A 27,357-nucleotide genomic window follows, 5' to 3' on the forward strand; every position below is an offset into this window, starting at 1 on the left:
TTTTAAGCACCATGTTTACACTTATGGGGACTAAATCTAAAAATAGATAAAGGTTACAATTTAATCTTCACAATCAGGGGAGAGTTAAGTATTTTCATTGTTATAATCAAGGGAGTATTAAATTTAATCTTCGTAAGACATAGCTTCAATCAGGTATAACTCTTAGGTAGACAACATTCATGCTGCTGTTAACAGGAATCTCCCACTCCAAGGAAGTGTGAGCACCAATAATAATAGAGTATGTGTGTGTGTGTGTGTGTGTGTGTGTGTGTGTGTGTGTGTGTGTGTGTGTGTATGTGTGTATGTGGCTTAATAGAAAGAAACAGGCAGGAAACCTATACAGAAAAGATGTGGCTCTGGCAGGGACCAAGGTCAGACTAGCGATCCTGGCCATGGAGCCAGTTTTAGAGGGGTTGGAAAACATCTAGAAGTGAGATGGTCATGTTTTGGCAACCACTGAGAAGCTAAGTCAAGGAGGGATCTAGTTCCATGTCAGATTGCTGGAGGAGTCACCCAGTCCCATAGTACAAGCATCATTAGCTCCATTTAACCCGTGAGGAAACCGAGGCTGAGAGAGTTAGTGACCTGACCAAGGTCATCTGTCTTTTGTCCTGCTTTGTATCATCAGTGCTTACCATAGTGTTTGGCTTATAGTGAATGCTTAACAAATGCTTGTTGCCTGGCTGCCTGAACAGGTGATTGGTGAAGCCAGACCAGAACCCAGCTTCTTCTGGCTCTCAGACACGAGCTTCTCCCTTCTACATCATTAAACAAAATACTCTGGGGTCAGTAGAGTTCTTTTTATTTTTAGAGTACTTTTACATATATTATTCTTGTTGGTTTGGTTTTTTTTTAATAGTGAAAAACAAGAAGGAATAACCCCAAAATTAAGGCAATGTCACAAAATGTAGCAGAGCTATAATGCATTTCAGTACAGATCTGGATATAAAGTAACTTAGTTAAATTGTGTTCCCTAAAGTATAAGAGTATGCTGGTAAATATTTAACAACCAGCTCCTTGAAAGAAAAAAGTATGCATGGCAAATTTCTAAGTTTAATTTGCAGTGTTAACATTTTCTTAAGACTAGACAATTGACAAAACAATAAATCAAGCTCTGATTTGTCTCATTTGCTCATTTTCAAGGTGTAAATGCTTACTGTGAAAATTTAACAACCAACTCTTATAAGCTGGCACATCCCTGACTTTTTGATATATGTATATGCATGTGTATACACACCATACCATATATGTATATATGTGTTATGCTTATTCTATAATACATATGTATGTATACATAGACTTGCATATTTACACATGTGTATTATATATCCTAAAAGTCCAACAAAACAGCCAAATAAGTGCAAATTAAACCTTATACCTTCAATATTATTATAAAAGAGTATTTCCCTTTCATAGGTGGTTCTGAATATGAGATGGTTGGATAGATACTTAAATGAACTTCTCCAAAGAGTGTGAAGTTACATAAGAAATCAAACAAGAGTAATTTTTTTAAGCCAACATGCAGTTGCCATATATAGAAAATATATTTTGAAATAACTTACTAAATATTTGGCCATTATCTGGAAGGTTGGGTTTTGTGTTTCTCTGTCAAGTGCTCAAGAGAGTCTTTGAGGCTACTTGGATCACCTCCAGTGAAGAGGAATGAAAAAAAAATTTTTAAATGACCCAACCATGGCGCCTCTCCAATCTGATGGCCCCTGTTAGTTATCACACCCCCAACAATAGCCATCTCTGTTAAGGCAGAGATTTCACCCAAATAATCTGGCTGGAGGAGCTTCTGGGACTTTGGGCACACGGATGACTTGAAAATCTACGAGAAATGGTTATCCAGCCTTTTCTAATGGATTTTTCCACTCTACAACTCTTGGAATAGAGGCATTTGCCCAATTAATGTATTTTATTGAAATGAAAGTGTTTCTCTTTAGCTATGAGACACAGTGAAATAACCAAGCCAGTTGGGACCTTAATTCACCTTCATATCCTGGGTTGCTTTTTTTCTTTTTTAAACCCTTACCTTCCATCTTAGCATCAATGCTGTGTGTTTATTGATTCCAAGGCAGAAGAGTGATAAGGGCTCTGCGATGGGGATTAAGTGACTTGTCCAGGGTCTTACTGCTAGGAAGTTCCAGATTTGAGCCCAGAACCTCCTGTCTCTTGGCCTGACTCTCAATGCACTAAGCCACCTAGCTGCCACCTGCCCTACACCCCTTCTTCACTGTAGGAATGGATTCCACTGATGCCAATTGCAAAAATATGCAGAAGGGAGAGACAATGGGTGGAAGAGGGCAACTAGGCAGTGATAGGGAGTTAGAGGATTCCAAGCAAGTCAAGTATATCCAGGATCCCAGGACAGGACTCTGCCTTCTCTGAGCAGACTGATGAGCTTGACCGGGCACATACAGCTGGGTGAATTCTTTCTGAAGTCCCCTAGCCTCCCCCTTTTGTTAGGTTTCAAGTTTGGTTGGTTCTTTCCATTTCCATTTCAAGAACGCACTCAGCCAAAAAAAGCAGCCAGTATTGATTGTGAGCTCGGGTTTGAGCGCCAATGAACAAACTGGCCCAGGGGAGCTGTGCAGAGAGGGAATCTGCCCTCTCTGCTTTCCAGGTTCTTATTCTAAACACGTATGAGGGAAAAGTGCTCATTTCTAGGGCAAGGAAGCTCGTGAGAGAAGCTGAGTTTATAATCTTTGATTTTTATTTCTTTTAATTAGGGGGAAATCTTTTGCATTTCTTGACCTATGAAGAAGAGTTTCCTAAGTGAATAAATAAGAAAAGAATACAAAAATAATTAGGAAAAAATATGTAAACTCAAGTCCTGAGGTATTTCAAAGGTACAGTGCCGATAAAACACCAAATCTCTTTCTTACCCATAACATGCAATGGGCAGAATGCTGACTTTCATTTCCTGTCCTTATTACATCCCCAAACCAAAGGGAGGCTTTGGGAGAGAAGCCCATTCAAAGGCATGGCAGCTGCAGTAGCTCAAAGAGGAGGCAGAAAAAGAGCGCGACGCAAAGGGTTATGGACACCTCTTCAAAGCTAGGGAAGTACCTTCCCGTCCTAAGAACATTTAGCATTATGGGGCGCACGATTGTCTGTGAGGCAAGGCATTTTTCAAGGAGGGTCATGTGTACGTGTGTGTGTGCATGTGTGTACACACTATACACACACATACACATAACTGTCTACACACAAATATACATTATGTATATATACATTGTATATGTGTCTCTATATACACACGTCTACATATACACATTGTGTAAACATACACAGCATAGAATATATTGTATATATACATTGTGTATGCACCTACACTGTACATATACATTATCTGGACTCATATTGTATATACACATCGTATCTCTCTCTATACACATATGTATATATGCATGTGTGTACATATCAATCCACGTTAGGAAAGAACAACAATCAGATTAAGTTGTCCTTGTTCATCCTAGTTTTGCCACGACTCTGGTCCCTCCTGGGACCATCTGTGAGGTTCCAAGTCCCTGGTGCCAGTTAATTCCCCCAAACTCCAGGAGGAGCCAACTCATCATCACCAGGTTGCTATCTCCTCTCCCCAGGAATCCGTGGACCCTTCCGGCTGACATTTGATTTTTAGAAGCTCATTGGCTCTCCCCATCTTGAATGTTACCTTCCAAAAGTGAATCAAAGCTTTTTTCTTCTTCTTTTTTTAAACTGGTTATTTATCACTCCCCCACCCCGCCCATGTGACCACAGAAGAAACAGGAATTCATAAAGGGCTTTGAGCATCCCCCGCACATACCAGATGTCCTGCAGCTGCTCATGGCTCTGACAACACTCGGACACAATCACTCGCTCACATGGCAGGAAGGTTATGTACCACACTCACATACATGTGCAAATGTACACTGGAAACCAAATCATGTTAGACCTTAATGCCTTTCCACTTTAACAGCTGAGTAAGACGATGTCTCTTGTGCCATTTAGTAAGGAAGTCCCAGATTTGAGCTATCATGCAGCTGGAGTTTTAGATTACATCTCTTGAATTACGGATCACACAGCAGAGGACCATGCTGAATATCATGCCAAAGATCTGAAACAGAAGGAGCAGTAGGTTAGCAATTGTTTTCTCATGAGTCAATGGACAAAAAAACGTCTCCAGACTGCCTGAAATTCGAGGGAAAGTGAATAAATGAGGTCTGGCCCCACATGTGACAAACTGATGGCCGCAGGGACTGGCCCTTTCATCTCTTCTGGGGCAGGGGATCTTAACCTTTTGGGAGCAGACTGGTGAAGCCTGTGGATTCCTTCTTAGAATCAGGCTTTGAAATGCATCAAATTAAAATCTCAAGGGAACCAATTACACCAAAATAGAGTCATAAAGAAAGTTTAAGTTCAGAGACGGTCAGGCTCAGAACTTTTGTTCTGGGTACGGTGGACACTGATACCCCCATTGAAGTTACAATTTATTGTGTCTGATGTGGCTCCTCTTCTCCTCCTTATAAATCATTGCCAAGGATAATACAGAAGGAGGTTCTATAAAGCAGGAGGCAGAAGACTCCTCCTCTTCTTCCCTTCTCTTCCTCTTGCTCCCATCCCCACCTTCTCCTCCTTCTCCTCTCTTCCTCCCCCTTTCCCTTCTCTTCTTCCTCTTCTTCCCTCCTTTCTCTTCCCCTTTTCTTCCTCCTGTGCCCACCTCTACCTTCTCCTCCTCTCTTCCTCCTTCCCCCTTTCCCTCCTCTTCCTCTTCTTCCTCTTCTTCCTCCTCCCCTTCTCTTCCTCCTGCTCCCATCCCCACCACCTCCTTCTCTTTCTCTTCCTCCTCCTTTCCCTTCTCTTTTTCCTCTTCCTCCCCCTTTTCCTTCTCTTCTTCCTCTTCCTCCCCATCCCTTCTCTTATTCCTCTTCTTCCCTCCTTTCTCTTCCCCTTTTTTCCTCCTGTGTCCATCTCTACCTTCTCCTCCTCCCCCTTTCCCTCCTCTTCCTCTTCTTCTTCCTCCCCTTCTCTTCCTCCTGCTCCCATCCCTACCACCTCCTTCTCTTTCTCCTCCTCCTCCTATTCTTTCTCCTCCTTTCTTCCTCTTCTTTCCTAGGTATGTGACTATGGAAAACACATTCTCTTTTAGTCTCAATTTCCTCTTCTGTAATATAAGATTAGTAGCTTATGTTTGTAAAATACTTTGAACTTTTCAAAGCATGTTCATATACATATATACAAATAGCATTTCATAGGAATCTCACAGCAACTGAATGAGGCAGGGAAGCTAGGAATTGTCCCCATTTTACAGATGAAAAACAGAGCCTCTGAAAGTGTAGTATTCACAAGAACATCCATCTAATCAGTGGGGGAGGTAGGTGTCACACTCAAATCTTCTAAATCCAATTCATAACATCTCCCTATATTACATTTGACATAGTGGGGTCAGGAAGACCAGAGTTGTCTTGGAGTGTCCCAGAGGTCATTCATACTGGTTCTTGAGAACTGATTGTTAAATTTCCAGTATGAACATTTATACCGAGGAAATGGACAAATACTACAAGTTAGAGTGTGATATATTGTTTTGTTGATTATCTAGACTTAAGAAAGTGATGGAGAAAATATTAATAATGCAGATTCAAATTGTGTCATACACACACTTTTGTTTTTCAGAGAGCTGGTTGTTAAGTATTTATCATCCCACCCTTGGATCTGATCCATGCTAGTTGTGTGACTCTGGGCAGGTGAATCAACTCTTTAGTTTCACAGATAACTCTCTGAAACTGGTAATTATTGATGAGCAGCTAATTGATAAAAGGATTTTACATATTAAGAATTCTCTACATTGATAAAAATCATGGATTCAAGACCTTCCCCTTCCCAAAACACCCCCAGTAACAAAACAAAGCAACAACAAAAAATGAGAATAAGTGTGCTAGAGGAAAATAGTTTTGTTTATTGGTTTGATGATTATATGGGACATCAAGGTTTTCAAAGTCCTTTCCACATATTATCGCATTGAATTCTTAGAACAATCAAATTAAATAGTACTAGAAACATGATCAACTTTATTACAGATGGGGAAACTGAGCTTTAAAAATGTTCAAAGACTTGCTCAGTCTCACGCAGAAAGCAAAAGTCTGGGATGGGATTTGAACCCAGATCTTTTATACTCTGAATCACCACTCTACTACACCATGCTGCCCCAATTTAGGGCTATTGCAGAGGGGCCTGAAAATAAGAGGAGTCATTGCTTTTTCAGTAGCGTTTTAGAAGCTGATCCCAGCTTAAGCACCATATTTTATTTATTTATTTATCCTTTCATTTATTATAACTCTTACCTTCTTTATTAGTAGCAATTCTAAGATAGTAGAGTAGCTAGGGCTAGGCAATCAGGGTTGAGTGACTTGCCCAGGGTCACACAGCTAGGAAGTATCTGAGGCCAAATTTGAACTCGGGGCCTCCTGACTCCAGGCTGATATTCTATTCATTGTGACACTTTCATCCTTGTTTATTTTTAAGTTAAAATAAAAATATGGAGGCAATTAGGTATCATAATGAATAATTAATTCTAAATTAATTAATTAAACTAAAAAAAGAAATAAACAAAGAAAAATATAATTATCCACTACTCTCTAAGTCTGTCTAAGGAGGTTCAAATATTTGCAGTGTTGAGGGCAACAGTAGAAAGAATTTTGTCTCCCATTTCTAAGCTGAAATTCACAGTGAAATTTACTGAACTCTTCAGATATGGGATTCTTGACTCCTTTTGCCAATAGGTTCTTTCCTTAGGAGACATAATTGGGAATAGGACACTACCCAGATGGCTGAGAGGATAGAGTGCTGGGCCTTAAAAGACCTGAATTCAGATCCAGCCTCAAATACTTTCAGACTATGTAACACTGGGCAGGTCTCTTAACTGCTGTCTGTCTCGGTTTCCTCACTGTAAAATGGGAATAATAATCATACTTATTTCCTAACATTATGAGGATAAAAAGAGATAATATTTGTAAAACATTTTACACACCTTAAAACACTACATAAATGCTATTGTTATTATATTTGATTAAAGGGGAGCCCAAAGATTAGTCCTGCCTAAAAGTATCCCTCCTTGCTGACCTGCCAATGTACTGCCCTCGCCTCTTTGTCAGAAACTCCTATCACTGAAAAATAGTGCCTTATGTCAGGACACAGGGAAAGGCTGGGGTCTCCAAAACAGTCTCTGAATATGCTGATAGGTTGCTTAGAAAAGAGAGGAAGCTCTGGTAGGGTTGAATTCCTCTCTTTTGTTGTTTAGTCATTTTTCAGTTGTGTCTAATTCTTCATGATGCCATTTGGGGTTTTCTTGGCAAAGATCCTGGAGTGGTTTGCCATTTTCTTCTCCAGCTCATTTTTAATAGAGGCAAATAGAGTTAAGTGATTTGCCCAGGATCACACAGCTAATGTATTGATTTAGAATCTTGAACCCTAGAGACTACATTTCCCACAATCCCCTTTTCCTGTTTGTGCATCTCCTTATGTGGGGGGAGTTTTGAGTTTCTGTTCTCCCCCCACGTGGTCTCCCTGGGTCCTGTAACCAGACTGAAGTCAGGCAGTTCTTTTGTTTTATAAAATGTTATAAAATATAATATTATTAATAACATAAACTTTATAAATAATAAAACTTTATAAAATATACTATTTAATAAAACTTTATTAAATATAATATTTAGTTATTGATTATTAATTTAAAAACTCATACTAGGACATGTCTGAGGTTAGATTTGAACTCAGGAAGGGGTAACCTCTTCTTGAATTCTCCTCTACTTTTCTTTAACTGGCAAAAGGGGGAGGTTGGTGTATAGCTTTCACCTCATAACGGCACAAAGAGTCTGACTGAGTCAGAATGCAACATGGTAGACTTGGAAGGGACCTAGGAGATCATCTAAATGAAATGAAGATCTAAGGAAGTAAAAGAACTTGCTTGGCCTGGAATGAGAGAAAAAACCTATTCCTGGTATACGAAAGAGAGATCAAAAGGGGCTGTGCCCCGGGGCACTAGGAAATATCTGAGGAATCTAGGTCTACCAGAGCAAGACCTGGATATGGGCCCCAGGTAGGGACAGGTGTTGGGGGATTGGAGGTACCTGGGAAAGAAGGAAGTATATGAGACATGCTTCTTTTGGGGCCATTTTTTTGCAGAGCTTTCCTGTCTGTGGCTACCTACTGAGGCTGTAGGAGTTGCTCCAAATGCTTCCTTTTTAGCCCTAACTTTGGGGGAAAGGAGAAGCAATGACTTCAACTCTCTTGTCCTCTTAACCCACTTCCTTCAGCTGATTCCTAGCTCTAGCCAAGATCTATAAAGTACAGGTTGGTCACGCTTTTTGGGGCAGCTAGAGTCAGGAAAGCTAAATTCAAATTTGACCTCATATACTAGCTGTGTGATCCTGGGCAAGTCACCTAATCCTGTTTGCTTCAATTTTCTCATCTGTAAAATGAGCTGGAGACAGAAATGGCAAGCTAAAATTCCATTCTGATTTGAGTATTTTCATTGGGATTTTGAATTTAAATCTCTGGTGACCAACTAAAATAGAGTCAGTCTCAACACTAAATTTTACCCTTAACAAAGCCACTCCAGTATCTTTGCCAAGAGAACCCCAAATTGGCTCACAAGGAGTCAGATACTACTGATGACTAAAACAAAGTGGCAAGAGATGTGCCAGGGAATTAAAAATGAAAACAGCTGGATTCAAGCCAGCATGAGGGACACAATGGCTAGAGTACTAGCATTAGAGTCAGGAAATCTGAATTTAATCCTGGCTTAGACACTGTCATCATGGAATCTAGAACCCAAAACTTGTAGCCTACTAAGATCTGATGAACCCCAAGTTTTAGGACCAGCTTGTAAGCTGGAGACCCCAAAGCTTGTCCTTGTTCCTATGAGAATCCATCCTGAAGGGAATCTCAGGCTAGCATCAGATTGAATGATGGACCCTAAAGTAAAAGACAATCAATCCACTTGAGCCCAAGCTGAGGGACTCTGGAGAGACTCCAGAAGCCTCTCCCACTGTATCACACCCTCCTTTCCAGGATTTAACTCAGGACTTTCAGCTTATGAGACTGGCAAGCTGTCTACTGTGCTAAAGAGTCACTTGGTTTGGGATTAGCCCCACTCTGAACATATGACCCTCTAGGATCCCCATTCTCTGACACTTCCTAGGTGTGGGAATCTGGATTTAACTAGGTTAGAGCTCCGTTTTCTCTTATTTGTAAAATGAGGCTAGTAACTTTGGCATAATTTCCTAGGTTGCTATGAGGCAAGAGCTTTGCAAACCCTGCATGGTCATGTAAATTTGGATTCTTCTTATTTTTAAAAAACCCTCACCTTCCATCTTGGAATCAATAATGTATTGCCTCCAAGGCAGAAGAGTGGTAAGGACTAGGCAATGGGAGTTAAGTGACTTGCCCAGGGTCACACATCTGGGAAGTGTCTGAGGCCAGATTTGAACCCAGGACCTCCCATCTCTAGGTCTGGCTCTAAATCCACTGAACCACCCAGCTGCCCCCTAAACTTGGATTATTATATAATTATTTGAGAGCTGAGGTAGGAGGAAGGGAATGACCCCATGAGGACAATTGCAAGACTTCGTTAGGCTCAGCTTGACTTTAGTCTCCCCTCCTATGCATGCCTGGGAAGACATTTGTCTACTTGCCTTGCTCACTAACTACATTTCCAGCCTATACATTTACTAATAATCGTGATAGCTACAATAGCTACAATTTATATGATGCTTACTATGTGTCAAGCACTGCGCAAAGTCCTTTACAATGATCTCATCTGATCCTTGCAATGACCCAGTGAGAGAGATGCTATTTAAGGGGACAGACCTCCTGGATGCTCCCCTCCTTGGCCCCCAACTCTAACCTCCACCTAGGGAAATTCTAAATACTCCTTAAAATGAAGGATCAAGCTACCCTCTTGAGCCTATTGCTGTCAAAAGGGTGTTAGATGGAGGTGTGGATAAAGGGCTTTCCCCCACAGCCCCTGAGATCTATGGGAAGGATAGAAAGCACCATTAGATGAATGAATGAAATGGAACAGAGCCAGACAATCCTGCCTGTCGGGAATCCACAGAATGATGGCCAGCCCAGGTAGCGGATCAGGAGAGGGGCTCAGCCTGCCAGAGAGGGGTTTTACCAACTAGTCTCGCTGCTTTGCACTCCATCCTGTGAGGCAGAGATTTACTGACTCATCAAGTAAAGGCCACAGAGACCTGGTAAAGAATTACAGCTTTTAGCAAGATTGGAGGATGCTGATCTTAATCACAGGTGGCAAGGATTAGCCTGATTTTATGTTGCCTTGACAATCAAAAGAGCCAGAGTTGGAAGGCACACATTCAGTCCCACTGCTGTATTCCTAGAATGGGTAGCTGCCGAGATGGTGGATGTGTTTAAAAAAGATTAGAATTCTTATAATTTGTTATTATTATTAATTAGCAACAATATTACTAATGATAATAGCTAACATTTATATAGTGTTTTAAGGTTTGGAAAGCACTTATCACATGTTATCATTTGACTCGTATAACAATCCTGGGAGGTAGGTGCTATGATCATCATCCCCATTTTACAGATGGGGAAACTGAGACACAGAGAGGTTAAGGAACTTGCCTAGAGTCATAGAGTCAGTAATCATTTGAAGCAGAATTTGAACTCACTGACTTTAAGTTCCCCTCTATCTACTCTCCCTCCTGGCTAACTAGTTTGAGGTATCACAGGACTGTGGTTTAGCATATCAAATTGGCCTTGTTCTTTAAAAATCCCAGGGAACAAGAACCATGACACGCTGTTCTGGGCTCATGCTTAATATCTTGCTTGGAAAGCTCTCCCAGGATTCAGCTGTAAACAAATGGAATACTAGATGAACCAAATGATTCGGGGCTGGAGGAGTTTGGATGACTCCTCAAGAAATGTGGGGAAGCAGCTAGATTGCTCAGTGGGTAGAGATAGAGAGCTAAGCCTAGAGATGATGGGAGATCCTGAGTTCAAATCTAGCTTCAGCTACTTCCTAACTATGTGACCCTGAGCAAGTGACTTATTATTTATCCCATACCACTCTTCTGTCTTGGAAATGAGACTCTGTATTGATTCTAAGACAGAAGGTAAGAGTTAAAAAAAAAGAAAAAGGAAACATACAGTCAGCTAGAACATTTCTCTCACCGTGACTCCAGCTATTCCAATCCCGACAATCCCAACGAGTTGGAGTTTGGCACTGATGACATTTTCAATCTCGTCTATACAGTTCTGTTTTGAAAGAAGATAGGTATTACAGTGGATTCCTTTTCTCAAAATCTCTTCTAATGCCTTAGTCTGAACTACTCCCTTTCTCTTTCTGGAGAACACCACATAAAAAGACAGTAAAACCAGACTGGCCACTCCTTGCCCACCTCTCTACCTACTGCCCTAGTTCTTTTTTGTTCTTCCTTCAACTCACTCCTCCTGACCATTACACTCACTAGGGGTGTCACATAGCCAGTCACACGATGAGTAAGGGTTTGAGACAGGATTTGAAGTCAGATCCTTGTAATTCTGAGTCTATGACTCTATAGGCAACATTACTGGAAACATGTCCCATCATCAACCTTCCAGATTACCTCCAGGAAATATATCAGGACAATAATATTTCTTTTATTCACAAAATGGAGAATAGAGGTGATTTCCCAGACCCACAGAACTAAATTTTAAACCCCCTTTCCCTACCTGAATGTACCCTTCCTTCTCCTTGTGAAGATTGGATTTAGCTATCTCCTTTTGTAACAATGTTTGTAACAATGAAGATACTTAGCTCTTCCTTTATAGTGAAGGTAGAATTGTAAGCTACAATCTAGTTTTAGATTTTAATTACAAAAAGGTGTTAAATAACTACAAAGGTTGAATTGATCACAGAAAGGTGTTAAGTAACTACAAAAGGTGAACTTAACAAAAGAGGTGTTAAGTAACCCAAAAAGATATAATCTAAGCAAAGAAGATGAGAACTAAAGAATGGGCAGTCCTGGAGAAAAGCGTCTGCTGTGATTGGTAGACATGAAAATTTAGAGGAGGTGACACAAGACAAAAAGGTCTTTAAATAGAGGAAAAAAAGACAGACATAGTCAGTCACCCTGGGCTTGGACTGAAGGATCAGTCACTCGGCGCTGAAGGGAAGACAGACATTCAGCCAGCCAGTCACCCAGGCTTGGAGTGAAGGACTGGAAGACCAACACCCAGACTTCTTTTAGACTGTTACTGTTGGTGAGTGAAAAGCTGACTTAGTGACCCCTCCTTTCTGGAGGTGTGAAGCCTCCAGGAAATGCCCAACTTCTTGAGACAATTTTCCCCTGGCTAGGACTTAGAAATTCTAATTGTTCTAAGAAGCCAGAGTTTTCTCTCTCTCTCTCATTCCTTAACATCTTCCTTCTATTGTAAATATTGTAAATAAACTACCATAAAATCCATTTACTTTAGTAATTCATTTGGGGATTTAGAAATTAATCCCTGGTGACCACCTAATTAATATATTATCAGTCCAACCACAAATAAATTCAACTTCCTTTATATCAATAGTCAGATGGGAAGACAAAGAAAAACTTACTTTGTGTCCTAGGAGCTCCTTTGGGCATGTAGATTGGACTGGATCAGGGCTTTCTTTTCCACAGCATAGAAACTAGGGGGATTCAGAAAACAGAGTTCAAATAAGGGAAAGAGGAAGTAGAGAATAATTTTAAAAAATAGAGGGCAGGTAGGTGGTTCAGTGGATTGAGAGCCAGACTTAGAGACTGGGTTCATATCTTGCCTCAGATACTTCCTAGATGTGTGACCCTGAACAAGTCACTTAACCCCCATTGCCTATACTCCTTACTGCTCTTCTGCCTTAGAACCAGTACACAGTATTGCTTCTAAGATGGGAGGGAAGGGTTTCAATAAAAGGGGGAATAACCAGAAAGCCTACACACTAGATCCACAATAGGCCACAGGAGCTACTTTTTAAAAAAAAATCATTTCTAGAAGAAGGAGAAAAATGAAATAAAATCGAAAAACCTAGAATTCTGGCTGCTCCACTCTACAGGAAAAACAAAAGCCCCCATTTCCTTGCATCAAAGGGCAAAAAAGGATTTTTGGAAATCATCTTGGAACTGGACCACAGGAAGTAGTATGGGGAACCCAAGTGGTTGAGGAAATCAGTCATTACTTTATGTGAAAACTGCTCCTTTTAGCTATTAGCAGTTCATTTCTCTCATTCCTTGTAGGCAGGGTAGAATCTGCCTTGCCCAGGTGCTCCAGTGTCAGCAGAGGCTGCATCAGACAGGATGTTGAATGATGCCAATGAATTCTCTGAATAAGAAACTTAGGGCTTGATGCTCTGGCCAGACAAGTGCTGGGTTTCATAGTTGAGAGATAAACACAAGAATGATGGAGTGCCGTTGGCAGAATCGAGAGGGTCGGTCTGGAGCATTCAGGCAGATGGGCATCTGCTCTGATTGAGGGTGGTGGGCAGTCTGAATTGTGGCTTCAGAGCATTCATAACTAGACCTCTACCTTGGACTGAAGTCTGGACGGAGAAGTGGGAATTCATCTCTTCTCTAAAACCTTCCTTGACTAACGCCAGTTGCCAATGGTCACCCTCTCAACTTTACTTGCCCAGCAGCAATTTTCAGAGGATTTCAAAATTAGAAGGGGCCTTCAGCACTAGCACAGTGAATCCCCTCATTTTTCTGAGGAGGAAAGCAGTTCCCAGATGAGTAAGGTCACAAATGACAGCAGCGGAATTGGGATTCCAACCGATATTTTCCAATTTGTTGCCCTGGGCACTTTCAGAGTCTTCACATATACACATCAGCATTTCCCAAATCATTCAGGCCATTTCAGAGTTTGAAATACATAGATGGAATCCTCTAAGGAATAAAATGTGGATGGGGAAACTTTGGAGCACGATAAAGGAAATTAAGTCTATTTTCATAATGAAATGATCACATAAGTATTTTATATCATATACTTTAATCTGCTAAATTGTATGCTAATATTAATTCTATTAAAATATTAGCTTATTTAGATGACAACTATGCAAAACTATTTGCGTATCACATATACGTTTGTTAATGCATGAATTCCATGAATGGTTTAATGCTTTAATATATTATAATTAAATAATAAATAAAATAATAAAATGTAATATATTAATATATTTAAAATAAAATGAATTATGATAATCTCATGTGGGTATTAAAATTAATATACAATAAAATAATAACTCCAGTATTATATTTATAAGATTTATTAAATTAAATACTTTTAGTAAATAAAATAAATAAAATTAAAATAAAAAACTAGAGTGAAGCCTGCCGAATAAGACTGTGAGGAAGAAGAGAGTGAGGGAGGAGTCATAGCAAACTTAAATACAATCAAGCATATATGAGGATATATAGCAGGAAAAGGGAAAAGGATTCTAGGCAATACAGAAAGGAATTTGGGGTAATGTAGTTTTTAGGGGTTCAAGAGTTTCCAACTATACACTCACACTCTATTTTGATAATAATTATAGAAAACTAGAACATATTTATTAACATATTAAATTATATGATCATATTAAGTCTATTACTACATTAGCATATGATTAATATATTAAATTATATGCTAGAATTAGTTATATTAATTATTGTTGTCTTTTTTTGGTTGTGTCCTACTTTTTGTGTCCCAAATTTGGGGTTTCTTGGCAAAGATAGTGGAATGGTTTGCCAGTTCCTTTTCCAGCTCACTTAACAGATGAGGAAACTGAGGCAAACAGGGTTAAGTGACTTGCTCAGAGTCACGTGGCTGGTGAGCGTCTGCAGCTAGATTTAAACTCAGGAAGATGAGTCTTCCTGATTTGAGGCTTGACACTCTATCCACCATAACTTCTGGCTGCCCTATACATAATCAGCAGCATATGCTTAATACTTTGTAAAAATGGATGGGGGAGAGGTGTGAATATTGCTTGTGTAGAAATTTTCTCCTGGAACCCTGTTCCATTTCTGCGTCCCACCAGCTTGAGAAACACTGGGCTGTTTTCACTTGCTCTGCTCCAGGGCTCTTGCTTATATATGCTGAGCTCTTTTTAGAGTGTTATTTCCTCAGGTCCCAAGTAGACTGAGACCACTGACTATAAAAGGATGTAAGTTTCTTGCTCTCTTTTCCCCAGTGCAGAGGACAGGATTCTGCGCCTAGAGGGCGCTCGATGAATGGCAAACTTGATTTGCTTGACTGATATTTTTCCTTTCATTCATTTCAGGTGGATGTAGAATCCAAAGCTCTGGGGTGATCTTTTGAAATGAGGTCAGCTAAGAGGAGAAAAAAATGTCAGTACTTACTGAAGAGTGGAAGGTAATGAGAGTTCTGTTCATTTTCTCTTTCAGGTAACCATTATACGCTTCTTCATACATGGTCTGAACTTCTCGTATAGCCTAAAAAAAAAAGAGTCAGAGAATAGAGATTCCCAAGTGGCAAAATTCTGATTGTTTCCTTGCCATCGAGGACAATTTCCTGCCTCCCCAAATGAAAAAGAACAGGCTTAACAGTTTTCTAAGCTGCTACTGTAAACGATCCGTCAGATTTTGGTTAATTACTAAGCACAAAAGGGTTCAGCTGTAAAAGAGAATTTTGGGAACTTGGGCAAGCCAGAGAGTAATAGATTGAGAAGTGAGTGGGTGGTGAGAAAGAAGCAAGAATGAATACAAATGATTCTTCTGAAGATTGCCAGTGAAATAATATAATAGTACAGTTATTCCTTCCACATCTTGACATTCCCCATCCCAGTTTTGATACTGGTGTAAGAAATTAAATGGGTTTTTTTAGAGTTTTGCAGAAGCCACAGATGATACACAAAGGCCAACAGATGACAGAAAAAATTTAGAAACTCAGAAATGCATAAAATCTATGTACAGTATTACATATTATCAATATTTTTCTATTTTAATACCATAAATATACACGGTTTCTTTTTTAAAGTTAAAATAAGTAAAAAGTTAAAGTTTGTGAATAGAACACGAAAGCTAGCAGATAACACACAGAGGCTAGAAATGTAGAGATATTTTCATATTGACCTATATATAGCGCATTATCAGATACTTAACCCACATTTTATAATAAGGTACTGCAAATACTCCACAAAAGAAAAAAAGAAAATTCTGACTTCTTCTTTGGTACAGAGGGAGGGCCAAACATTTTTACCCAAATTTTCCAGATCATAGGGGTACTGCACCCTTAACCCCTACAATGTGGAAGGGATACTTGTAATAGCTAGTACTTAAATATAGTGCTTTGAGGTATATATTATTTCAGGCAGAAGAGATATAGAAGAATAGTTTGGAAAAGTGTCAGGATCAAATGAATCTATGTTTTTTGTTTGTTTGTTTTAAAGCTGAACAAATGGGGGCAGCTGGGTAGCTCAGTGGATTGAATGCCAGGCCTAGGGACGGAAGGTCCTGGGTTCAAATCTGACCTCAGACACTTCCCAGCTAGGTGACCCTGGGCAAGTCACTTGACCCCCATTGCCTAGCCCTTACCACTCCTCTGCCTTGGAGCCAATACGCAGTATTGATTCCAAGATGGAAGGTAAGGGTTAAAAAAAAAAAGCTGAGCAAAATCTGAACACATATGTAGGCAGTGGGGAAAGGGTCAATAGATAAGAAGTTGAAGGGTATGAAGAAATAGTTGATATGGCAAACTACTGGAGAAGATGGGAGAGGAGAGGAGAGGAAAGGAGGGAAAAGTCATGGCTAACCCTTCCTCAGAGACAGGAAGAAAGGGGCAAAGGATGAGTAAAGAGTTGGAGAATTTTAAGGTACGGAGTCAAAGGAGAAAAGGGAGTTTGTGACAGATGGCTTCAATTTTACAATAATCAGAAATAGCTTTCCTAGATCAGCAAAGCTTCCTGGAGGACTCTTCTCTTTTCTGATAGTTTGCAAGGAGGCTCTTTGTGAAAGGAAAAAAGCATTTGCACTCATGAAGATGGTATAAAAAGTGGTTTCTTGAAAAGCTGTTTTCCCCTCTGTGTAAGACCTGACTCTAAACTCACAGAAACCTTGAAATGACTTCTGAAAACCGCACCTCTCCTCCACTTTCTGAGAGCTGTACTTAAATCAGACTAGAAAGATGTCTTTAAAAATTACTGTAAAATATATTTAGTATATTCTGTTTTTGAAATTCTGTTCAATCACTTTTTTTTCATTGCTTTTCCCTTATATCTCTTATTCTTAATCCTAATTCCATTCTTCATCCTTATCACGACTTCCAGTCCTATCTCACCATGTTCTAGTCTTGCTTTGTTTTTGAACTCACGTTCCTCCTTTCAGTCATGACTCTATGGCTGACCAATTTAACTATACAGCTTGCATCTTCTACCCTGAACTACTTTTTCCTCTTGTCGATATTACCACTCCTTGAGCTTTGCCAAATATCCTTCCCGGATTTCTCTGATTTGTCTTCTCTTCTCTTACTAACAAGCTACTGAATACTGCTAGAGAAAAATCAAGAAATCATTCTGATTTCTTGATTTTTTTACTGGGAATTTTTGTTATATGATCTCAGACCCTCCATGATGCATACAAATCCTTTCTTTTCTAATTGACTATCATATTCTACAAAATGATTCTAAGTTTTGCCTTCTCTTTTCAAGTCTTGCTCTCAACAGACTTTGCATCCAAACTCCTTCCATATCACTGTTTTTTTTTTCTCATTTGTGCTAATCTTAGGAATAGGTGGCTTTTCTCTTTACCCAAACCAAATTCCCAACTGTTTCCTCGATCTCATCTTTTCGTATTTCTTTTGGGAACTTGATCCTTTGTTCTTGTTCTCTCTCTGTCTCCTTTTCTTCCTCACTTCTCTGCTGCTGCTGCTGCTGCTGCCAAATATACCCAAGTTCCCCCCATTCTTTTTATTTTGTTTTATTTTTTTATAACTTTATTTTTTATTTGGTCAATTTCAAACATTATTCCTTGGATACAAAAACGTTCCCCCCGTTCTTAAAGGGAGATAGAAAAGCCAAATAAGATTGTCAAACCCTCTAGCTATTGTTCTATAGGTCTTCTCCCTTTTACAGTTGAAATCCTAGAGTCAATATTGATCGCCTCCACTCACAAGGTGAAAGTGTAGTAGAAACTGATAAATTTGAAGCTGGAGGATTTAGGTTCAAGTCCTGGCTCTACTACTTACCTAATTAGTCACCTGTATGACCTCGATTAAGACATTTAATCTCTCTAGATCTCATTTTCCTTGACTGTAAAATGAGAGCGTTAGACTAGATGACCTCCTAAATCCTGTCCAGCTTTAAATCTATAAGCCTATGATACCTCCCAGTCATTTCTCAATATGACTTGCAGTTTGGCTTCTAACTCCATCCCTCAACTGACTCTGTTAGTCTTCAAAGTTGCCAGTAATCACTTAACTGTTAAATCCAATGGCCTTTTTCTTGGTCCCTCAACCTACTTGACCTTTCTGAAGTTTCTAACACTGTTAGCCATCCTTTCCTTCTGGATACTCTTTCCTCCCTTGATTCTGTGACACCGTTGTCTCTGACCCTTTTGACTGCTCTTTCTTAATGATCTTTGTTTTATCATTTTTCACCTCTCATTTGCTAAGCCAGGCTCTCTCTTGCCTGGAATGTTCTTCCTCTTTAAATTGGCTTCTTTGAATTTCTAGATCCTTCCCAGGTTCACTCAAATCCCACCTCCTCATCCCTCTAACTTTTGGTGCTTTCTCCTAGTTCATATGATCCTGGATTCATTTATTTTTGTACCAGCTGGATCCCTTTAGAAGAAGGTCCTTGGAGGTGGAGATGACTTTGTTTTTATATCCCCAGAACCTGGGATCAAGTACAAGTGTCCAGCACAGAATCAACACTTAATAAATCTTGTCAAATTGAATGGAATATCTCCTGATCTTCCAACTTCTTATGAAACTCAGAGTTACTCTTCCCTTCCTTCTCCCCTTTCTTGCCCTCCCTCTCACAGTTTCTCTTTGGATTATCCATAACTCCCTGGCAGATGTGCTTCAGTGACCCATAATACCTAGGATGAACTCAAAATCTTTATCCTTAACAAGAATCAGGCCAAGTTTTGCTCTCTGAGAATCCAGGAGGATCCCCTTTCACTCTTGCTCTTGAAGAACAAGGACCATTGAATAAAAGATCAGAGCATATGCCTCTCTCCTTTTCCCATAATTCTAAGCCCTCTTCCATAGCCAGAGTGGGGTTGCCTTCAACTGTTGCCTGACTTCCTAGTCTGATTGTTCTTGGTTTTTCCATTTCATTTTGGAGGTTGGCAATGTTAAACATGTGCTTTTGGGGAGAATACTTCAAACACTAAATGGTAGATTCTGTGAGCTATTGTTACTTACCATTCCTTTGCCTATAAATGCAAATACTCCAGTGGTTACCTCTGCAGCAAAGATCACAAGCAGGCAGGTGAAAAACTGAAGAGAGGAAATATTGACATCATGAGTTTACTTAACATCTTTTATTCAAAGGCCATTCCTAAAAACACTCTGTAAATTCCACAAGGGTTGGGATTGCGTCAGCAGGAAGCATTTGCAAAATGAGTTGCCTTCTCTAAGACATTAGGGCTTCTTTCTCTTGATTCTCTGGGAGATGACTGTAAGGTGCCCTGGAGAGATTTTTGCCTGAGCCCTTTGGGTTTTTCCTGATACAAATTTGGAAAGCCAAAGAAAGAGATGTTTGATTGTCTTTTCCAGCTCAGTCTCACTGCTTCTACCAACCTAGATTATGCAGTGCCCTTTGACCAGCTCCTAAGCTTCCATATCATCCCTTTTGTTTTAAACCCTTACCTTCTGTCTTAGAATTGATACTAAGGATTGGTTCCATGGCAGAAGTAAGGTACGGGCCAGGAAATGGAGCTTAAAAGACTGGCCCGGGGTGACACAGTTAGGAAGTGTCTGGGTCCAGATTTGAACCTAGGACCACTCATTTCCAGGCCTGACTCTACCTGCTGAGCCATCTAGCTATCACTCAATTCATCTCTTTCCCCACCATGCTATTCCCAGTGTCTGGAACCTGTGAATCTTGAAATTTTTCAGACTTGTGAATGTTAAAAATTCCCCATTGGGGAATTCTCCATTGGGACAATTCCCTACTTGGGACTATTCCCCATTTTAAACAGTGAAGCTACTTAGATCTAAAATGTGAGAACTCTACTTAGATCAGGAATGTGAGACCTCTACTCCACCCATACTTAAGCCTGCTTTAGGGGAGAAAACTCCTTGCTGAACAATGAAAAATACTTACACCCATACTTAAGCCATGCCTATTTTTAGAATTAATAAAAAGGGGTGCTAAGTACCTATAAAGGTCAGGCAACTTGTGAACTTACAAGGAGCAAAGAGGAAAAAACTTACTCAGAGATTCTAGCCTACTCAGGTGTGGATTACTAAAAGGATTAGTCTACTCAGGTGTGAATTCAGACTGGGCTGTCCTTTGGAAAACGTCTACTGTGATTGGTAGATGGAAGAACTTAGGGGAGGTGACATAGGAGAAAACCCCCTATATAAGAAAAGGACAGGCTGTTGAAAGGAGATACAGTCTCTTGAAGGACAATCTCTAAGGAGGTCTCTCAAGGGAGGCTGACTCTGGCTGGAACTCCCTCTGGGGAGACTCTGTCCCCCTGAATCCTCACTTGAACAGATCTTATGGTGAGTGATTAAGGACTGATCTTTTCTTTTAGGGCTTAGGCCTGGGTTGGCCAGGGCTGCCTGGGCCGGCCTATTCTTTTCTCATTTATTTCCTTTTTCTCTCTCTCTCTTTTTCTTTGATTCCTCATTGTATTATTAATTAAATTCTCTATAAAACCCAGTTGACTTGGGTATATTCATAATTGGGAATATTTCCCTGGCGACCACCTTATATTTGATTTAAAACAAGACACTGTAGTGAAAACATATTTTCTGCAGTTTCAATTTACTCACCCACTCTTTTAGTGGCCACAATTTAAGTCTTCCACTATTTTAATCACTACAGTTTATGACCTCAACCATTTTAACTCTTACAGTTTATGGCATCCACTCTTTTTAAATGCCACAAACCCTCCCTACTATCACCTCTACACATGAATACTGATTTTGAGCCCATATCTGAAGGCCTAGAACAAATGCTACTTTCTTTGTGAAACCTTCCCTGATTCCCAGATGGAAGTGTTTCCTTGCTAGGAACTTATCGTATTGTATTCTCTTTTGTTGCAGCTATTCTGTATATGTTTTTTTTATACTAGATCATTTTTATTTCCTTTTATTTTTTATTTTTATTTTTATTGTCATGCAAACCACACTTCCATATTGGTCATTGTGGTAAGAACAAAGTCATACATAACCAAACCCCCTCCCCCCCAATAAAACCGTAAATACGCTAATGTTGTGGAAGGTAGAATGCTTGATCTGCATCTATCTGACTCCTATAGTTCTTTCTCTGGAGGTGGATGGCCTTCCCCATCATCAGTCTTTCTGGATGCTGAGAGGAGCCACGTTTTCATAGCTGTGTATAGCATGTTTTAATGTCTCTTCCTAACCCACATAGATAACACTTTTGAATAAACTTCTTGATGGCAGAAACCATGATTTCTTCCTCTTTGTTCCCCCTAATGGCTAGCCCTGGCCATATGATACATAGTCATTTAATGACTGCTTAATGAGTTCACATTCTGACCATTTCTGATTCCTTTAATTCTTAGCATCAGTCCCACCACCATATATTAGGGGAGAGATATTCATATATCCTGGATTTACTTATCTGTGAATGTGCTGTAACCCCTTCATAGAAGGTAAGCTCGTTGAGGGCAGGGACTGCTACACTTTTGTCTTTCTGTCCCTAGAGCTCAGGTACACAGTATGTGTTTTAATACATGTTCGTTGATTGATGGATCTCTTGTTCATCAGACAGCAGCTCAGATCTACCAGGATTAGGCAGACCGTCTCTCATTGTTAAATAGAACGTGGGAGGGAACAAAGAATGGGGACTACTAATGGGATATCATTTCTGACATCCAGAGCTTTGAAGGAGAAACAAGAGCTAAAAACCCGACAAAAGGCTTCCATCAACAGCCCTCTGCTTCCCAGCAAGGAGTGCTGCCTCTGATTCCCCATGGAGCAATACAGAAATCTTCTCTCTTCCTTCCCTCCCTCCTCTGAAATGGGCATTTCTGAATCTTGCCACATATTTCCTGAAATCATTTGATGTTAGTTTAAAAATGAGGCTGCTCACCAAAAGAGACCCCAAGAGGGACATGTGGTAGAGCTATTGATTTAAATTGACTCGTTCTTGTAAATAACAATTGCGCCCTAGCTATGAAGTTGCCATTTGGGAAATACCTCATGTGCTACGAAATACTGCCTTTGAGGAACGACAATCATAACTCCGTAGATTTCTAGGGCATGCTTCCTTCTACTTTCCAATGGATGGTTTGCTTAGTTGATTAAGGCTTAGTCTCCCTTTCTCACCCAGGCTAGCAATGCAGCAGCTACCCATGGACCTGTCTCCAGTACTGATCAGCACAGAAGAGTTCATTAACCTGGGTCCAGTTGCCTCTCCTTAAGCAGCCTGGTGGCCCAGGGACTGAGTCCACCTGTGCCATGATTAGTACAACCATCTGATCAGGACTAGATCAAATGTAAGAAAAGCTCTTGAACTCGAGCAATCTCCTAGGCTCCAACATTCCTCAGGAGCAGGGATTGTAGGCTTGGGCTACCACGCCTGGCCATATGATCTCATTCGATCTCATCTCCCCCTTATGAGGTGAGAGAGTATAGCTGTGAAGGGAGACTCCAAGTGTCAGAGGGGATGCATGACTTCCCAGGTCATTCAGTGAACCCATGGTGGAGCCAGGGCTGGGTCCCCCCACTTACGGATCCAAGCAGACACTGAGACTCTCTTACAGCTCCACAGCACCCGAAGAATCCCACAGTCATCATCAGGGCACCTGCTCCAACAAGTACGTACAGTCCTACCAGAGAAAGAAGAAACCAGAGACTTCAGCAAAGGAAGACCACAAGGGCTCTTAAGTATGCTGGAAGAAAAGCAGGGTCTGATTCTTGGAAACTCTCACCACTGGAGATCATTGATTATCAATATTGTTTTTTCAGCTAATTGGGTTCAGTGTATGTGTGTATGTCTCTCTGTGTGTCTGTGTTTTGAGAGTAAGTCTCTCTATCTCATTACCCCCAATGCTGATGAGTGTGGGAGCTTTGACCACCTCCATTTTTTATCTGGGTCAGTTTGCTCCTCCTTAGGCAGGCAGTGTGGCCCCCTCTCCTGGGTGGTTCGCCACATCAAGACTGGACTTAGGATGGATACTCATCAATTTTTGCCTTTCTCTGACTCAGAATTCTGGAGCTCAAGAGATCCAACAGCCTCAGTCTCCCCCATAGCAGAGACTATAGATACGTACCACCTTTCCCAGCCAAACTTTTCTTTAAAAAAAAAAAAAACCCACAATACTTATCTTCTATCTTTGATGGCAGAAGAGGGATAAAAGCTGGGCAACTGGGGTTAAGTGGCTAGCCCAGGGTCACACAGCTGGGAAATATCTGTGGCCAGATTTGAACTTAGGTCTTCCTGACTCTAGGTCTGGCACTCTATCCATCATGCTACCTAGCTGCCCCACCCAGCTTAAGTTAACAAAAAAAAAAAAAAACACACACAACAACAAACCACATAGCACTTAGGCATTGGAGGGGTCCACTGGATCATAGGCTCATAAATCTAAATCTGAAGGGGTCCCAAGAGTCCATCTTCTCCAAACCCCAAATTTAATTCATGAAGAAATGAATAGATTAGAAGACATCAAGGCAGGATTTGAACCTAGGTTCTTTGATTCTAAAAATGATGATTTCTCTCTCTCAACATGGAGCCAAAAAAAAAAAAAAAGCAGTAAGGCATTAAGAACAGTTGGTAAGGATTACTAGGTGAACTCAGTGGATAGAAAGCCAGTCCTGGAGACAGAAGGTCCTGGGTTCAAACTTTACTGTACCATGATGGTTTTCTGGTTCCTTAATGATTTTAGCTCTCTGATGGCACAGATTGTACTATATACTATACTATGTTCTCCACAGCACAGAGGTAGGCACGTAGTAGCTGCCAGAAGAAAAACAAAATCCTGGATTGGTGTAGCAAGCAGAGCTCTTTTTTGGAATAGAACAAGTTGAGAACAAACTTGTTATTTCCCTGGCTGATCCCTAGATGTAATGAGCCAGTGTGTGTTGTGTGGCTTATGTGAGGGGGGTGGAGTAGCCCTCTGCCTGCTTCTCAGAATTCTCATCATACTAAGGTTTCCTCTTAAGTCTGTACATTTCATTTGCATGAGTCATCCTGAAGCCACCACTGCCTCTTACCCAAGCTTTCCTGTTCAGTAAGAACTTGGCTGAGGGCAGATGGGATCATAGGATTATGGATTTTAGAACCAGCAAGTATACAACTGGGTCAAATTTATAAGAATAAGAGCCATTCCCCGATTGATAAATGGTCAAAAGATTTATACAGGCAGTTTTCAGAAGAAGAAAAAATCAAAGTTATCTATGTTATTTATTCATTTGTGTCTGACTCTTCCTGACTCTGAGGACCATAATAGTATTCCAGTGCTGTCCAATACTACTACTCAGTCTGTATCCCAAAAAAATCAAAAGGAAAAGGACCTAGATGTTCAAACATATTGATAACAGCTCTTTTTGTGGTGGAAAAATTAGAAATTGAGGGCATGTCCATCAATTGGATAATGACTGAACAAGTGGTATGTAATTGTGATGGAATACTATTGTGCTGTAAGAAATGACTTGGGAGGTTGTTTCAGAAGAACACGGCAAGACCTATAGGAACTTATCCTAAATGAAGTGAAAAGAATGGGGAGATCATTGTGCATAGTAGCAATAATGTAGTGATCATTAACTGTGAAAGACTGAACTACTCTGACTCAGACAATGATCAAAGATAATTCCAAAGGACTCAGGATGAAAAAGTGCTATCTGCCTTCAGAGAGAGAGAGAGAACTGATGAACTCTAGGTGCAAATTGAAGTATAATTTTCTCTTTTTTTGTTTTTTTAAAAATATGGTTAATACAAAAATATGTTTTGCTTCATTTCACATGTAAAATTTATATCATATTGATTACTCAGTGGGAGGGAGAGGTGTAAAAGGAAGGGAAGTAGAGAATTTGGAATTCAAAATTTCAAAAGAAAAGAATGTAAAAATGAATAAAGGTAGATTAAAATTATTTTTAAAAACTGGCGAGGACCTTTGAAATCAGCTTAGTCCAATGCTCTCCATTTACAGATGAAGAAAATAAAGCTCGAATCTGTGCAAAGCAAGCTATATACAGGATAAATAGGAGATAATTAATAGAGGGAAAAGTACTAGAATTCAGAGGAGTTGGGGAAGGCTCCCTGTAGAATGTAGGATTTTAGTTGGGACTTAAAGGAAGCCAGGGGGGCCAAAAGTTAGAGCAGAGGAGGGGGAGCATTCCAGGAATGGGGGGAGGGCACGGGGGAAGAACACTCTGACATATACCATTTCATTTGGTTCTTATAATAATGCTGAGGTAGGGCTATTATGTTTATTTCATAGATGGGAAAACTGAGGCCCAAAGAAGTAAAATTACCTGCTAGAAATTCAGAAGCCTCTTAAATCCCAGCCCAAAGCTTTTTAACCAGCACAAAAGCTTAGTGATGACAACTATAGGATATTAATCTCTTCCCTTACAGAATTTTGCTACCTTTAGCCAATCTAGCACATCAAGAGCCTAATTCTTTTTTTTTAAACCCCTTCCTTCTGTCTTAGAATCAATGCTCTCTATTGGTTTCAAAGCAGAAGAGTGGTAAGGGCTAGGCAATGGGGGGTGAGTGACTTGCCCAGGGTCACCCAACTAGGAAGTGTCTCAGGATAGATTCAAACTGAGGACTTACCAACTCCAGGTCTGGCTCTCTATCCACTGAATTGCCTAGCTTCCCTTTCCTGAATTTTTTATTCTTTAAATAAGCCCTCACCTTCTGTCTTAGTACCAATTTTAAGACAGAAGATTGGTTAGGGCTGTGTAATGAAGGTTAAGTGACTTGCCCAGAGTTGCATAACCAGAAAGTATCCAAGTTCAGATTTGAACCTTGGACCTCCCATCTCCAGGCTTGGCTTACTATCTACTGAGCTACCCAGCTGCCTCCTAAGAGCCCAATTCTTAAGAGCACTTGCTTGGAACTTGTTGACAGCTGAAGCCTGGTTTAAATCTTACTGGATGAAGAACTGCAAAGCTGGGAGGGATCTCAACTTGCCCAACTCTTCTCTGTAGCATTCATGGCATGTAGTTATAGAGTTTCTGCTCAGATACTTCCAACGACAGATATGGGGCTGCTTAACCAAGCTGTTGACAAGTCTTGAGCTTGGGAAGTGTCCAGACTAAATCCAACACTAATACGGTAAGGTGAGCCCCCAAGGAGCAGAGGGCTACTAGACTGCCTAAAGATGGGCACACTGGTCCAATATTGGGATCAGATGTGAGTACATTTCCAGCCCTGGTGACATAGGGAGAACTAGTAACCAAACAAATAAACAGATATCTTCTTCTCTAATGCAAAATGAGAATAACAGAAAGTACAGAACATTGCAGTTTGGTTGGAATACAGTAATGTTTAAACCTAAATACAGAACTTTACATTAAATTTATATAAATTTTCTATTAAATTTTATCATATCAGAATCAGCCCAATATTTATTTTATAGCCTGACCGGCATCCAACAGGTTAACCCATCCCTTCCAGTTTTGAGTCATCTCCAGGTTTAATAAGCATCACATCTATCTTCCATCCACGTTGATTAGAAAAATGTTAAACAGCACAGATCTCTAGGGTTCTTCATTGCCAACACCAATACTACTTTTAGGGTTCAACTATGTCACCATTTTGGAAGTCAACAAGGGCAGCTGGGTAGCATAGTGGATAGAGCATTAGGCCTGGAGATAGGAAGTTCTGGGTTCAAAAGTGGCCTCAGACACTTCCTAGCTCCAAGTGCCTAACTCTTATTGCTCTAATGCCTTGGAATCAACATTTAGAATCAATCCTAAGACAGAAGGTAAGGACTTTAAATCAACTAATCAAATGGAATTTAGCACCATCTGTCCTTGATAAACTCATGCTGCCTTTTATCGATCACTGTTTCTTCTAGAAGTTCAGAAAATATTCTTTTAATAATTCATTCTTAGGTTTTTTTTTTTTAATTTGAAGGTCAATGGGGCTTTATTTACAGAGTCAAAGGCATGGAAGACCACGCAAAGCTTTAAAAAATTTTTCTTGTGCAAAGGAAATTCCACTTAAGCATCAATGCTTCTGTGGTACCCTTGGAT

General features: G+C 40.2%; 1 protein-coding gene across 1 annotated transcript in view; it reads right to left on the reverse strand.

Moving 5' to 3' along the window:
* Positions 1 to 786: 786 nt before the first annotated feature.
* The window catches only part of TSPAN2 (tetraspanin 2), a 70,986-nt gene continuing 44,415 nt past the window's right edge, over positions 787 to 27,357 (reverse strand). Inside the window, exons 3-8 of the mRNA XM_007485241.3 lie at positions 22,882 to 22,979; positions 19,372 to 19,446; positions 15,348 to 15,440; positions 12,596 to 12,667; positions 11,185 to 11,268; positions 787 to 4,102 (exon numbers count right to left, since the gene is read on the reverse strand). Coding sequence (XP_007485303.1) covers positions 4,037 to 4,102; positions 11,185 to 11,268; positions 12,596 to 12,667; positions 15,348 to 15,440; positions 19,372 to 19,446; positions 22,882 to 22,979 — 488 coding nt within the window. The 3' untranslated portion in view covers positions 787 to 4,036. The remainder of the gene's footprint in view (positions 4,103 to 11,184; positions 11,269 to 12,595; positions 12,668 to 15,347; positions 15,441 to 19,371; positions 19,447 to 22,881; positions 22,980 to 27,357) is intronic.

The sequence above is a fragment of the Monodelphis domestica genome, chromosome 2 (genome assembly GCF_027887165.1).
Source record: "Monodelphis domestica isolate mMonDom1 chromosome 2, mMonDom1.pri, whole genome shotgun sequence".
Taxonomy (NCBI): domain Eukaryota; kingdom Metazoa; phylum Chordata; class Mammalia; order Didelphimorphia; family Didelphidae; genus Monodelphis; species Monodelphis domestica.